Here is a 13616-nt window from a genome sequence, read left to right as displayed (position 1 = left end):
TCAGCTGTAGGTCACTGATAAGTGCGATATTGCTTTTATACAGCACTACAATACAAAATTTGGCCAGTTACTGTAAGTTTCTGATTTTATCCTTTGCTAAAGAAGTATTTTCAAAAGAAGAAAAAACATAAAGTTTTGTATGTTTATTCTTTCATGTGTGTTCTTTATATTGTACTTTTTTTTTTTTTTCAATATTCTTTCTTACGCATGTTTTTTTTATTACTTCCTATGCTCTTTTTCTTTCGCATGCACTTTCTTTCATATACTCTTCTGTACACTCTTCTTTATGTACACTCTCTGTTTATTCGTACACACTTTATTACGTAGGCTCTTTTTCTCACACACTTTTTTTTTTTTTTTTTATACTTTCTTACTTAGGCACTTTCTTTCCGTTTCTTTTGTTTGCCCTTATTTTCTTTCGTACTGTATAAACTTTCTTTTGTACACTCTTTATTTCTTTCTTTTGTTCACACATTTCATTCCACTCTCGTACTCCTCAGTGGCTTGAACATTCTGGTTGTTAAATACAACACAAGTACCTTTAAATGAAGGTCTATGGGATTTTTTGGCCGGTTTTATTGTTTGCCTGACAGAAATCTAATTTCAGATTGCTTAGAAAAGTAATATCACACCTTTCCTCGACAAGCCGCATGAGTTATAGATCATGTCTGTAGCACAAACACCACTGATGACAGAGGAGTGAGCTTGCTGTCATCAAGGCATCTCATTCTGTTCTTTACATCATTACATTAATACTGAGCTCATATTTTAATGCAGGACCAGATTATAACAAAGCAAAGTGCGTGTTTATTGGAATCGAGTATGTCGCGTGACTGTCATGTAAGCCTTGTTGGTGTCCTGATGTCTCCTTGTGAGATCAGAGCTGATCTCTCATTCTCTCTCTCTGGATCTCTCTCTAATTGGAATGGTTTCATGCTGTGCTTGGTTAAAGAGAGAGAGAGAGAGAGCGTCGGGCAGCTTTCGACAGCCTACACTGCATTTCTTTTGATAAAGACTCTTCCAGTTCCTCCTCCCAAAATCTTCACTTACCCCTGCACACAACCACCCACTCTATGCACTCCTCTGGGAGAGTTCCTGGGAGTCTGCATGTGCATGCGTGATGACTTTAGCAGTCGGTCCCTGGGCTGTGGTTTTTTTTTTTTTTGTTTGGTTTTTTTTTGTGAAGGAGCAGAATTGATAATAAAAATAGACCTGCACATAAAAAAAAAAGTTTGAGGAAAAACATGTTTTGCTCCCTCCTCCTCCACCAGCACATACACTTCACCCTCCAATTATAATACTCGCCGGGGGACGACAGCTCCAATTTCTGTCAATACAGACAGGTAATGCCTCTAAATAACAACCTTAAATATTAATGAGAGAGGGGGAGAGAGGAGAGGGATCAAGAAAAGAGCGTATTTTACATTCATAACTTTAAAAGTCAAAGAAGAAAGTGAGACAATTTGAAGGTACGACTGTATAATTTTGGGCTTTTTGTTTGAAGAGGTTGCCATCAGGTCATCCTCGGGAAAGAAAAGCCGAATTGATTTTCCTCTTTGTCTAAATGACTGATTTGCAAAATTAATGTGTGCTGCAGCGAGTCTGAAAACAGACGCAAGGCAAGCGTGGGACGGATCGGTGCCGCTCCGCCAATGCTGTCTGCCTGGCTTGGCGACAGTGAAGGAGAGTCTCGGCGGTTCTCGTATCGATCCACACGGCCACTGTCTGCCGCCTGGCATGGATCCCTCTCTGATGTCTGGCCGACATCTGGCTGGGGATGTCGCTTCAAGAGAGAAACGTCACGTTTGTTTGATGCTTATCAGGATGTAGCCACAACACGTCCATTGGAGAGTAATCGCCGCGATGAGTGTCATATGCATCGCTGAGCGGTACGTGGCAAGATGTGACGCGTCACGTGCCAACTTTCATGCTAATCGAGACACACATTGACGTTTGCTGACAGCCAGTCCTCTTGGAATTTCAGCGGGGAATGGGATGAGCAGGAATTGTCATTGGTGCTTGAATGAAGACTGATGGTACTCTTTTCCACCATCATTCCCAGCAGAGACAACAGCACAGCCTGCCGCGGCCCGCCAGCGTTGTTCTTCCTATGGACTGACCTTGTCAGCAAGGCAGAACCCTTGTGGCCGGAGCGGATCCCTTTCTTCCTCGGGGATTGGCTGACTGGCATTGATAGTGAGAAGGTCATGACCTCTTGCTGACAGACAAGACAGTGACACCCACGTGACACTAGATGCCTCTGATTCTTTGAACAGTTATCCACTCCACCGTTCCAGGGCAACAGATGACAGGGTTTTATTTTTTAGTTTTCCATTTCAGTGTAGTTTTAGTAAGTTTGTTTAATTTAGTTAGTTCTATGTTTTTGGTTGTAATATATTAATAAAAAAATATTAATATGCACATTTTTTTTACTTTTATTTTATTTTTTATTTTTATTTTTTCCCAGATATACAGCATTACAGCCATATTTATTTATTTATTTATTCATTTATTTATTTGTTTGATTCCGTATAGTTTTTACTTTTCATCCTGGTATTCATATCACAAACCGCACCATACTCTATAATAAGACTGATGTTTAATTTTTATTTGTTTATAAGTTCTTAACAGCAAAACATATTGCAGCACTTGCTGTCAATGAAATGAGCTATAAAATGTGCCATTACTGCCAATTCTAGCATCTGCCATCTCTGGGACATTTATGATTCAGCAGTACCTGTATGTACTGGATCCACTCAGATCTTTTCAGATGGCTCGAACCCGAGAAAAACTAGCACAAAGTTCATAGCAAAGGACATCCGAAATATGTTCACAAGTATAATTATTATTATTTTTTTTAAGATCATGGTTTTGATCAACTAAACAAATTATTTTATTTTATTTTTGAATGTGCAAATAGTCAGAAGTCAAGCATATGATATTAATTAGATCATAATAAATCAGTAATTTTCTCACTTTGTATTGCTATTTATTTATCATTTCAGATTAGTGTTTTTTTCTTTTTTTTTTTTTTGGATCACTCTTCTGATCAATTAAACAAATTATTTTATTTTAGTTTTACATGCAAATAGTCAGAAGTCATGCTCAGGGTATTAATTAGGTTAAAATAAATCAGTCATTTTCTCTCTCTGTTTTTGTTTATATTTTGTTGCATATTCATAATTTCAGATTAGTGTTCTTGGTCGGAAACTGTTTTATTATTATTATTTAATTTTTTACCTGAATTTTTTTTTTTTTTTTTTTTAAAGCTTTTGTCTCTGCAGTCGTTTCACTTGACTACAGTAACCTTGGCGGGCTCAGGGAGAGAGAAAAGACCAGTGAGGATTCTTCTATTCCATTTTTCATCTAATCCCAATTGAGGGTCAAAGTGTTTCCTGTCTGTCAGCTGTTTGTCATTCTCTCTATCTCTCTGTGCTCTTGAGAAGACTTTGCCGGCTGCCACACTGGTATTGTCTGCATATTAATATCTTTCTGGGTTACTGCGGTTACCAAAGTTCTCGCTCTTATCCCATCATACACTGATATTGTTCCGAGTAGATTAAAACTTAAATATGTGGCTTGGGATGAGGGTGAATGTGTCTATTTTATGAAGCGTGATAATAGCCCCTTAACTCTGTGCTGTCAGATGTGCCTCTCTCTCTCTCTTTCTCTTTTCCTCTTCTGTTCTGCAGGGGCAGACCCTCAATAATTGCCCGACACTCCTTAAGTCCAATTCTAATTTAGCCCAGCAACAGCAGGGTGGTCACTCACTGGAAATCTAATTAGGGGCTCCTGTGTGTGCGTCCGCGTATGTGTGTGTGCGTCTCCTGTGAGATGGTGAGTGAAATGACTGATAGCGCGGAGGAAGCCATTTGGATCAGTGTTTAAAACACAGGCAGAATGTGTGCCAGGAATATCTGGCTTTTTAAAGCCTGCTCCAGCTATTCCTACCTGAATACTGACCTAATTGATTTCGATTCAAAAACAAAACCGGGTAGAGGTTTGTAATCTGTTTATGCGCACGTCTGCCTGCTAGGTGACCCCGGATCATGTGACGATATCATGGGACAGGTCTGTGATAATGATTGGTTGTTTTGGCATAAACAGGCCAACGGCTGCGGTCTCAAACCAACAATGTCGTCTTTGTGGTCAAAAGTCACACACACACACCGTGATACGGTTTCCTGCTTGTTTTTCCCTCATCTAACTGAGAGCCCATAAGCCGTTTTGTTAATTTATTTGTTTTTGTTTTTCTCAAGAGCTGTTGATCAGCTCCTGACACACTCATTCGTCAGACAAAAGACGAACCAGAGTGCAGGTTTGTGACTTTTTATATGTAATTCACTTTTTCTATTAGCCTTTTTTAGCTCACCAGCTCAGAAAAATTGCTTTTTATTCTTGTAACTCAAATAGTAGCACAGGGCCAAGGTCAATGGTGTGATTCACAAGGAATGTGTGAAACGATTATACCTAGAATGCTACGCAAGTTGGATAAATATGTCAGCTAAATGTAAATGCTAGTATATTTGTTCCAGTTCATGTGAGACAGGATGGAGTTGCAGATTTCAATCAACCGTGGAGTCTGCTCCTGTTCTCCTGCCCAGAGACCCGGATGCTGTATGTGTGATTCAGCAGCAATTAGCCTCAATCTATGTGTGACAAACAGGCATTCAGTGAAGGTTTCTCATCATTGCAGGGTTGAAGCGTATAATTTTAACTGCTAGTGCAATAATATAGACTAATCAGCTGTGTTTATCTGCTGACAGGACCTTCAAGAGCACATCCACACCCGTTTTCCAATGAAATAGGGCTGGTAACAGGTGCCTGAATGCCACATTTTCCTTGACCTGAGAACCAAAGGACAACATAACAGACTATATAACAATCACATTACATTCTATGTATTTTTCGTAATTTTAAGGCTATTTTAACATCCAAAGTAATTTGGTGCTTTACGTCGTCAAGAATTGTAAAGAAGCATTTATTTAAATATTAGTTAAACATTTGTTAATTGTTAAAAATTGATATTACTTAATATAAATAAATACTATTTCATCAACAATTATGTAATAAAATTAAATACTAGTTATCAAATAATTATTAGTTAATAAGCCATTAATAGCAGACATGCTATTATTATTATTAGCAGACATGCTATTCTATGCTATTTTGTCTAAATAAAAAAGAAAAAACACTAAAATGTAAAATAAAGTGAATTTAATCACAACATAAAATGTATAATGTAACCGTAAAATATGCTGTATAAAAAATTAATATTTTAAGATTTGCATTTTTTTAAAGAAGTTTTATTTTTAGGACAGTTGGTAGACAGGAAGTAAAAAGTGTGAGAGAGAGAGGTGGACGAGATTGGAAAAGGTCCACAAGCTGGGATTTGAACTCGGGACGCCCGAAGTGAAACTATTGCATTTAACTGCTATTATGTGATTAATATTTTTAGAGAGAACCTTTAAGTGAAAGTTACATGGCAGTAAAGGTAATCTAAATGTTAAATTAAGAATGAGTAAAAAGTAAAAATAAGTCAATTCCACGAATAAACCAATTTTTGCAAATATCGCTAACTTAAAAAGTCACTACTATTAGACGTTTACCAATATGATACCGATATATAGTAAGAATATATACATCCTTACTGAATGAATGTAAAATGCAATTTTCCATCCCAAATCTGCATTTTTAGTGGAAATGGGACACCTATCACTAGAAAAGGTTTCCCAGGGGTTCCAGACGGCTCATTGAACTCACGCAGGGTTTTTTAATCTTATCAACTCAGAATGAAGTTGTAGAATCTCAGACTCAGTTGGATTCTAGGATCTCTAAAAGTATTGCGAGAGAGAGTCTGGCCTCTGCCCCTGTTCACAGCTACTTGTGGGTCCCTGACAGCGGGGTTGCTGGGTAATGGGCCGTGGAGAGCCAGAGCACTAATGTGCTTAATCGTGTTTGAAATGACAGAGGAGCCCAGGGACACCAGACTTTATTATGTTGGACCATGTATACAGAGAAGAGACTCATTCAGTTTCTGCTTCTGAGGGTGTGAAAGGGTCCCAGAGTGGAAGGAGGAGGGAGAGGGAGAGGGAGCGAGCGAAGTGTGTCCTTTTCACATGTCGCTTGGGACAAAAGGGGGTGAATCGCATTATAGATCATGTTTCTCTCTCCCTTCTTGGCTGACATGATGTTTCCTTAAGCGGGTATTAAACCCTAAAATTCCGCTGATGGAATTTAAATTTATCCGTGTGAGATTTTAATCGTAATTTTTATCGTGAGCCAGCGGTGATAAAAGCTGAGCTTGTTAAACAGAGTCAACCTGTAAATGAATATAGATCCTTTAAAAGCGATACGACCGCGTAGGTCGTGCTCCATAAAAAGCCGTCATTCTCTTCCCATCAGGTTTTCCATGTTGGCCTCTGCAAGTGTTTTTTTAAGTGCTGTAAGAGAGGGGGGGATGTGTGGGGCCCACAGTGAGCCAAGGAACTGTTGGTAAATCCAAATGAATGTCGGATAATCAATCCTGAGCTCAAGAGATTTCTCCTCCTCAAACTTCAGTGCCTCTTCTTTCCTCCCCGCCGCCGCAGCAACTCTGCCTCATTTTCCGAGGACCCGCAATGGGGCCCCGGCGCCCTGCCCACATCGAGCCAACAGAGAGCCAGCTCTGACCCCGTGGAGGAAGCGAGGGATAAGCAGGGGTTTAGTCACATATCGACAGCTGTCTGCTCATCAGTGCTTTGCGTCTCTTCAAACGCAACATGAATGCGCACTGATTAGAAGAGCGAGAGAGACGCGAATAGTTTACAAACACGCACACACATTTAGTGTGTGCCACCTGCCTGGAAAAATGGAGGTAAACTACTTGGTGTACTCTGTAAGAGTTTGTATCAAGGAGAGAGGGAATTTTTATTATCTTTTAATTTTTTTAAATAATATATTTTTGGTAGGTGGTTTGTTTTGGAGAGCTGTGTGAATTAAAAGCATGGTTCACCAAAAAAGGAAAATTCTGTCGTAATTTATGAACCCTCATGCCTTTTGACAATTGTTTGACTTTCTTCTGTGGAAGATGAAGATGATATTGGGTGATATTGGTAAAAAAAATAAAATAGTATTGTGAAAGAATATTATTGCATCTTAAAATAACCATTTTTTAAATATTTTAAAATGTAAATTATTCCTGCGGCAAAACTGAATTTTGGAACAATGAGATTCTTTTCAGGATTCTTTGATGAATAGAAAGTTCAAAAGAGCAGATTTCAAAAAGAAATCTTTTGTAACATTATAAATATTTATAACATTATCAATTGTTTTCAAAAAGAAAAATCAAACAAACAACAAAAAACCTTAATGGCTTCAAGCTTTTAAATGGTAGTGCACTATAGCAGAAGGTCCAAGCTGCTCTTTTCTATACTGTAAAATCAGTCAATAATTATTTCAGCCTGTTTCTTACACAAATATATCATATGGCTACAAAAGACTTGGAATGTAGTGCACAAGTCATGTGGACAGCTTTTACTATGTTTTCATGATGTTTATTGTTTGTTTTTTGCTTTTTTGGAGATGAACCCCATCCATTTTTATAGAATGGACAAGAGCTGCTCTTGCATTCTACTAAACTACTCCTTTGATGTTTTACAAAATAATCAAACTAAGTTGTATCGAAATAAGTAACTAGTAAATGGTGAATTTTTATTTTTTGGTGAATCTTTTTAATATAAATGGATGTGGTTTGATTCAGACATATTTGGCTTTATACTCATAGCAATCCTTGGAATTAATAGATTTTTGCAGTTAATTTTTGAGTGGTCAAGCACCCCCTTGAGGAAGACTACTTTGTGTTGCAAACAAAAGGCTTATTGGCTAGCTAATGTCTGTTATATTATTGAATCTCTGTTATTGAATAAGTCTCTTTTAGTTCTAAACTTCAAACTCAGTGTGCATTTAAAGTTCTGATTTACTGTCTATAGAGCAGTTTCTTCAGTTGTTTGTGTCTGTACATTATTTATGTTTGCAAAGCGTTTTAATAGGGATTTGAAAGATTATCTACCCATCAACCGCTCTTTGTGGTTGAAGTTCATTCTTTAGCTAATGTCAGATTGGCGTACCATAAATGTCTTGTCAATGTTATTGATTAGCATCTGGTATACGGTCAACCAAATAGCAGTTTTACATAATGGGGGTGATTGTTTTCTTTGTGAAAGATAAATGCTATTCTGCCTTAAAACTTGGATGAAAACATCTCAACCAAGAATCATTGTGCCAAGACTTGTAAAGCGTTGTTGGAACCTGGATTTGTTTTAGGCTGGCTGTGATTTGCAGAGCTTTACAGAGACAGAGAGAGTGAGCTGAGGGGAAGTAATTAAGTCCAAATCCATTTAGGTCATTTAATTAATTGAGGGACACGTTCACTGGTTTCCCAGTCCTATCACTGTTCACATCAGCCTTGAGTGCTGATTGAGATGCCATTTGGAGCAAGTATTAATGGCAGCAGAGAGAGCAGCTTGGAGGAATGGGCTGTCTGGTCTTATCTGCGCGACGTCGCTGAGGTCTCAAACTTTTGGGTCTCTAAAGAGTGCTTCGCCTTGAGCGAAAGGGACATCTTTATATTGAAAATTATTAGGACAGGAGTTTGTTAAGGCTTAATTTGACCTGATTCCTTTGAGGTTTTTAAATATCTGTGAAGTTCTTCTTTTTTGGATTTGTTCTAAACTCTAACCTTAAAGTCGGCATGAAATGAAAATCTGAGAAAAATTTCTAAATCCATGTTATTGATCTTATTGTTAACTATTCATACATATTTTCTTTCTGTTTCTTTTTTTCATGACTTTGTATTTTATATCGAAATGTGAAAAGTAGATCTTCCAAAATGACAGATTTCGCTCTGATCTACGCCAATCAATTTGTCAATTTGTCTTCCTGAACTTCGCTCCTTTCTTACAATCAACTGCAACTGATCGACAGTACCAAGACCCAGCGCAACATTTTTTTTCTAGTATAATAATCACTTGGATATACTTCACAATGTGGAAGAAAATATATGCCTTTACTTCCATTTTTATCGAGACTTTAAGTATTGAACTTTAGTGTGTAATTTGTCTCACAGCATTTGTGATGTGGGTATGAATGATACCTTAGATCATGTTCGGTTAAGGTGTGCTAGTACTTTTCAAAGCATTATAACTTCCATTCCAACTGGCTACAGTAGCTGGGCAATAAAAAGGTGGGAAAAAATAGATGTACAGTTAGCAACCACCCACAACCCTGTAACATTATGACATCACTCTTTATTTTTTATTTTTTAATCCCATAAGACTTTTTTGTGAAAATGTTATTCTTGGATGTTTTCTGCACTGTATTCATCAGTTTTCACATGATCTCTTCGCCATCGTCAATTCCTTGAAAAGCTGTGGTTTTGGTTCTGCAGTCACAAGACATCTGGATGGTATAATTTGTGCTTATCTGTCATGATCCTTGTTTGTTTGTGTCCATATAAAAACGACCCCATGATCCTTTCAGCTTCAGTCTGGGGAAGATGATGTCTCACATTTTGTGCTGTATTAGTTCTAGGAGAGCATGTGTTTTCCTAAGTGTGTGTATATGCTCCATTAGAAGCGCACAGCCCTGTCCCTGTACTCAGTTCTCCAAGTATAGCTAATCCATCAGACATAATGTCCCATTATATAGCCCTGACACCGTGTATCCTTGTTTGGCCACATGGGGTGATTAATACTGATCAGGCTTCATATCAGTTCAAAACCAAAAGGTTTTTGACTGGGCATTACAATTTAAAGGAGACATTGTCTGTTGTAAGACACAACTCATCTGTTTACTAAAGCAGTGTTTCTACACTGATGACTCAGGCCATGTAAATATTGGTTTACCAAAGATAAATGTGTTTTTGTGCAGTTATTAAAAAAAAAAAAAAAATAGAAAAATAAGTTATAGTAGTACATTTCAGTATTTGTTTTTTAGTACATTTTTGTTTACATTTTGGATTGGTCACCACTTGATTTCTGATGTAAAATCTGCATCCTGAAGCAAAACTAGAGGACAGTCCGTTCTTTTTTGGGCCATTGTATCATATAGAATAACCTGATGCCAAACTCATTAACGTCAGTATCTCAGTCCATTATGAATCTAATACAAACACTCAAAGCGTTCATTAATAATTCAGCCTATTTTCAGTAGGACTCTTTGGCAGGAGACTTTAATTTTTTCCATTGCCCTGAAAATACGTTTTTGATCCATCCCCATTGGCCTCGTGTAAAAGCTGACAGACTGAGACGGCATCCCAGCAGCCTTTGCGGTTAATTGAGTTAAGTCACCTGTGAAAGACTGTACAGTTTGAGTCAATGAGCCAGGTGTCCCCCAGGCTGGGGCCCTTATAATATAACCTATTGTGTTCTCGCTCACTCAGACCATCTTTTTTTCTTTCCCCATCTCCATTTCTCCATTATTATGTTGGTCGTGTTAAAAAGAGCAACACTATTGCTGTCTGAATCAGTGTGACTGCAGGATGCTTGAATATTAAATTGCATTAAAGGGATAATTAAGAGGGAAAATTCTTTGATTATTTACTTAATTTGTTGACTGCCCATCTGACTTATTTTCTTCCAGAAAGAAGAATTGCGCTATTTGCTATTTTCCTTCTATTTGCTTTCAAGCTTCAAAAATGACACAAAATAACCACAACAGTATCCTAGAAGTAGTACATATGACTCATGTGCTGCATTACATGTCTTCTGAAGCTTTAAAGACCATTTTACGACACTTCCCGAAGCTTAAAAGCCTCTGCCCCAATCATTGTAATTGGATGTAAAAGAGCAGCTAGTGCAATTTATCAAATTTCTCCGTTTGTGTTCCACAGTCATACAGATTTGAAATGACATGTCAGTGAATTTCACAGTCATTCAGTCACACGTACAAGTTGTTGAGTCAAGTGGAAGCACAAAAATCCTTTTTACTGAGGTTGCAGTGACCATTTTTTAAAACAGCTATTGTCATCATAGCTCTCTTTTTTTGTCTTTTCAGGTGGTGATCAGTCTGCTCTGGGTCATGCTGTGTGGCTGACTTCTATGCTCTAGCTGAAATGAGGTTGGTGATTTTGGGGTCGCGGCCCCTCTTGGCCTTGACCCTCACTCTCACCCTCACCTGCCTAAAACATCTGTGCCATGGTGCGACACCCTTTCCTCAGGACCTGGAGCCCATCAGCACTGTCTGTAGTGAACGTAAGTATAAAACAACGAAACACCACCAGTTCCTGGGATAAGTCACATTATTTCACAGATATCTTTTTAACTTCAGGCATACAAAGAGTGTTGAAACCTCAGTTTGTTTTCATATCTTCATAATTCAATCACGGCAGTTGGAATTATGAATGCTTTATCTTGCAAGATATATTGCAATAGGCGCATTAAACCATACCCAGAGTTTAAAAGTAAACCGCCTGCCAAGCAATCAGGTCTTGGCAGGCGTAAAGCGTTTCACACGCCAAATACGTATATCAGCAGCCATGGCTGCCAAGTCCATCCTCACTCCACCTTCCCGTTCCCAGCCCTAATCTACCCCATCCTGGTTTTCCGCTCTATGTTACTCCCTAGCTTCCAAACCTACTGGGTCTGAGAGAGCAGCTTCACTCAGAGCTGCTGTGAAGTTGTTACTAATTGGCAAATAAAAACTCCTTAGTCTTGGCTGTGTTGCAAACAGCAGGGTGTGGAGAGGCCAACTCAATTGCAAATGAAGTGTGATAAAAGTGTTTACTGTTTTATGTTGATATTTTGTGGACAACTCATTTTTATACAGTCCATACAGCCCAACACTATATTGTTAATAATTCTTTAGGAAACCAAAAAAGCATTATTTTACATTGAATTAGTTGAAGGTGTGGCTTAGTGGGAGGGATTTGAGCCATTCAGAAGTGAATTGATAGTTCAGTTACTAAATTTGAATTAATTTGAGATTGCAAACAATGTTAATTGTAAAGTAAATTGAAATTCAAAGAGATTCATGGTTTGTCAATACAGACTTTGAATGATGGCTTAAAGGTGCCATAGAATGCAGTGATATCTGATATCTACATAGAAGGTATGTGGCTTAGGTAAAGGCAAAAATTCTCCAGAAACAGTTTTACATGACCATTTACAACCCTGGGATTTCTCCCTAGAATGAAATGATCTGTTATTACCTTATTTGGAAGGGTCGTGAATAATAATGTTGAGCTCTGCTCTGATTGGCTGTTTCACAGTGCGGCTCATTTCAGTAGCTCACACAGCAGGAAGGAAACACAGGGAAAATATATATTTTAATACTTTCTCGCGCAGTTATATCGTTGGGTAATTATACTGTAAATAAAATGCAGGCATCAGGGAGCCGCTGTTACTGAAACTGCTTTCAAATGCACGATCGCTTTTTAGTTTTAGTTTCACTTTCACTTTCGAGATTCGCAATTGCACGTACTCTGTTTATACTATGGAGCTGCAGTACTTACCACACATTTTACAAGATCAGATGCTTGTCAGTGGTGCTCAGGATCTGTAAATCATTTGCCATCATCCTCAGTCATCTCTCCTTACTCTGTTTATGTGGTAAGTGAAATCTTATGTACTGTAATGTAACAGGCTACCGCTAGCAAGGAGCAAACCATGTCCCATTAGTGGCTCGCGTTATTTTATTAGAACGCATTATTTGCTTTCTGTGCCTTTCTGAATACAGACACCAACCCATCCCTGCACTTCACATCCCCTGCACAGCCTGGAACGTAACGTTTATTTCCATGATATGCCATTTTTGCTGTTGTCCTCGCTTGTTTCTTCACAATACCTGCAGAATTTTTGGTGGTTCGGCTGTACAGATTCGGCTGGCACAGAACATGGGCGGGTATATGCAAATGTTGGGGGCGTAACTATAAGTGGTCCCGACTGTAATGTCACAGTCGGTGTTATGTTCTGATTCGCATATTTTTCAGTGGTCTTTTGCTTGCACGAGATTTACATTAGAAGGAGGAAACAGTGGTGTTTGAGGCTCACGTTATGTCATTTCCGTGTACAGAACTCTTATTATTCAACTATGCTAAGGTAAATACAGTTTTCCATTCTATGGCACCTTTAAAAAAAATCTTGATTTGAAAGTTTTGAAAATAGATAAAGATGGATAGACAGATTATGAATGGATGGACAGGGAGAAAGATAGACTGATGAATAGATGGAAAATGGATAGATAAATGGACAGACTAATACAGATAGATGGATGAACAGATAGATAGACAGACCTGTATGACTTCCTTTTCTTCAAAGGTTTTGTAGAAATCTTGGTTAACCAAACAGTTTCTTTTCCCAGTGATATTTTTAACCATTCAGTGGAAATCAATAGAAACTGAAGCTGTTTGGATACCTGCATGCTTCAAAATATCTTCTTTTGTGTTCCACAGAAGAAGGTAAGTCATACAGGCTTGGAACAACATGAGTGTTTAAATGATGTCAAGTTTCATTTCTGGGTGAACTATAAGTTATGTGGCTACTCTAAGTTGAAATCTAGCTTGTGGTCCCATTTTCACTTTCGTCTCCTATCATTTTAACTTTCAAACACAGAATTCAGCATGGATGTACCATGATTGG

The 13616-nt window shown here is 38.1% G+C and overlaps 1 protein-coding gene across 6 annotated transcripts in view; it reads left to right on the top strand.

The window, feature by feature from the left end:
- Window positions 1-13616, top strand: part of sema6e (sema domain, transmembrane domain (TM), and cytoplasmic domain, (semaphorin) 6E) — a 196773-nt gene that overhangs the window by 141136 nt on the left and 42021 nt on the right. For all 6 annotated transcript variants that reach the window (XM_058745855.1, XM_058745849.1, XM_058745851.1 and 3 more), the window contains one exon: window positions 11035-11231. In XM_058745855.1, the coding sequence (XP_058601838.1) occupies window positions 11093-11231 (139 nt within the window). In that variant the 5' untranslated portion in view covers window positions 11035-11092. The remainder of the gene's footprint in view (window positions 1-11034; window positions 11232-13616) is intronic.

Source organism: Onychostoma macrolepis, chromosome 16 (genome assembly GCF_012432095.1).
Source record: "Onychostoma macrolepis isolate SWU-2019 chromosome 16, ASM1243209v1, whole genome shotgun sequence".
Classification (NCBI taxonomy): domain Eukaryota; kingdom Metazoa; phylum Chordata; class Actinopteri; order Cypriniformes; family Cyprinidae; genus Onychostoma; species Onychostoma macrolepis.
The sequence above is the reverse complement of the archived record's forward strand: the minus strand, read 5'-3'. Positions and strand labels throughout refer to the sequence as shown.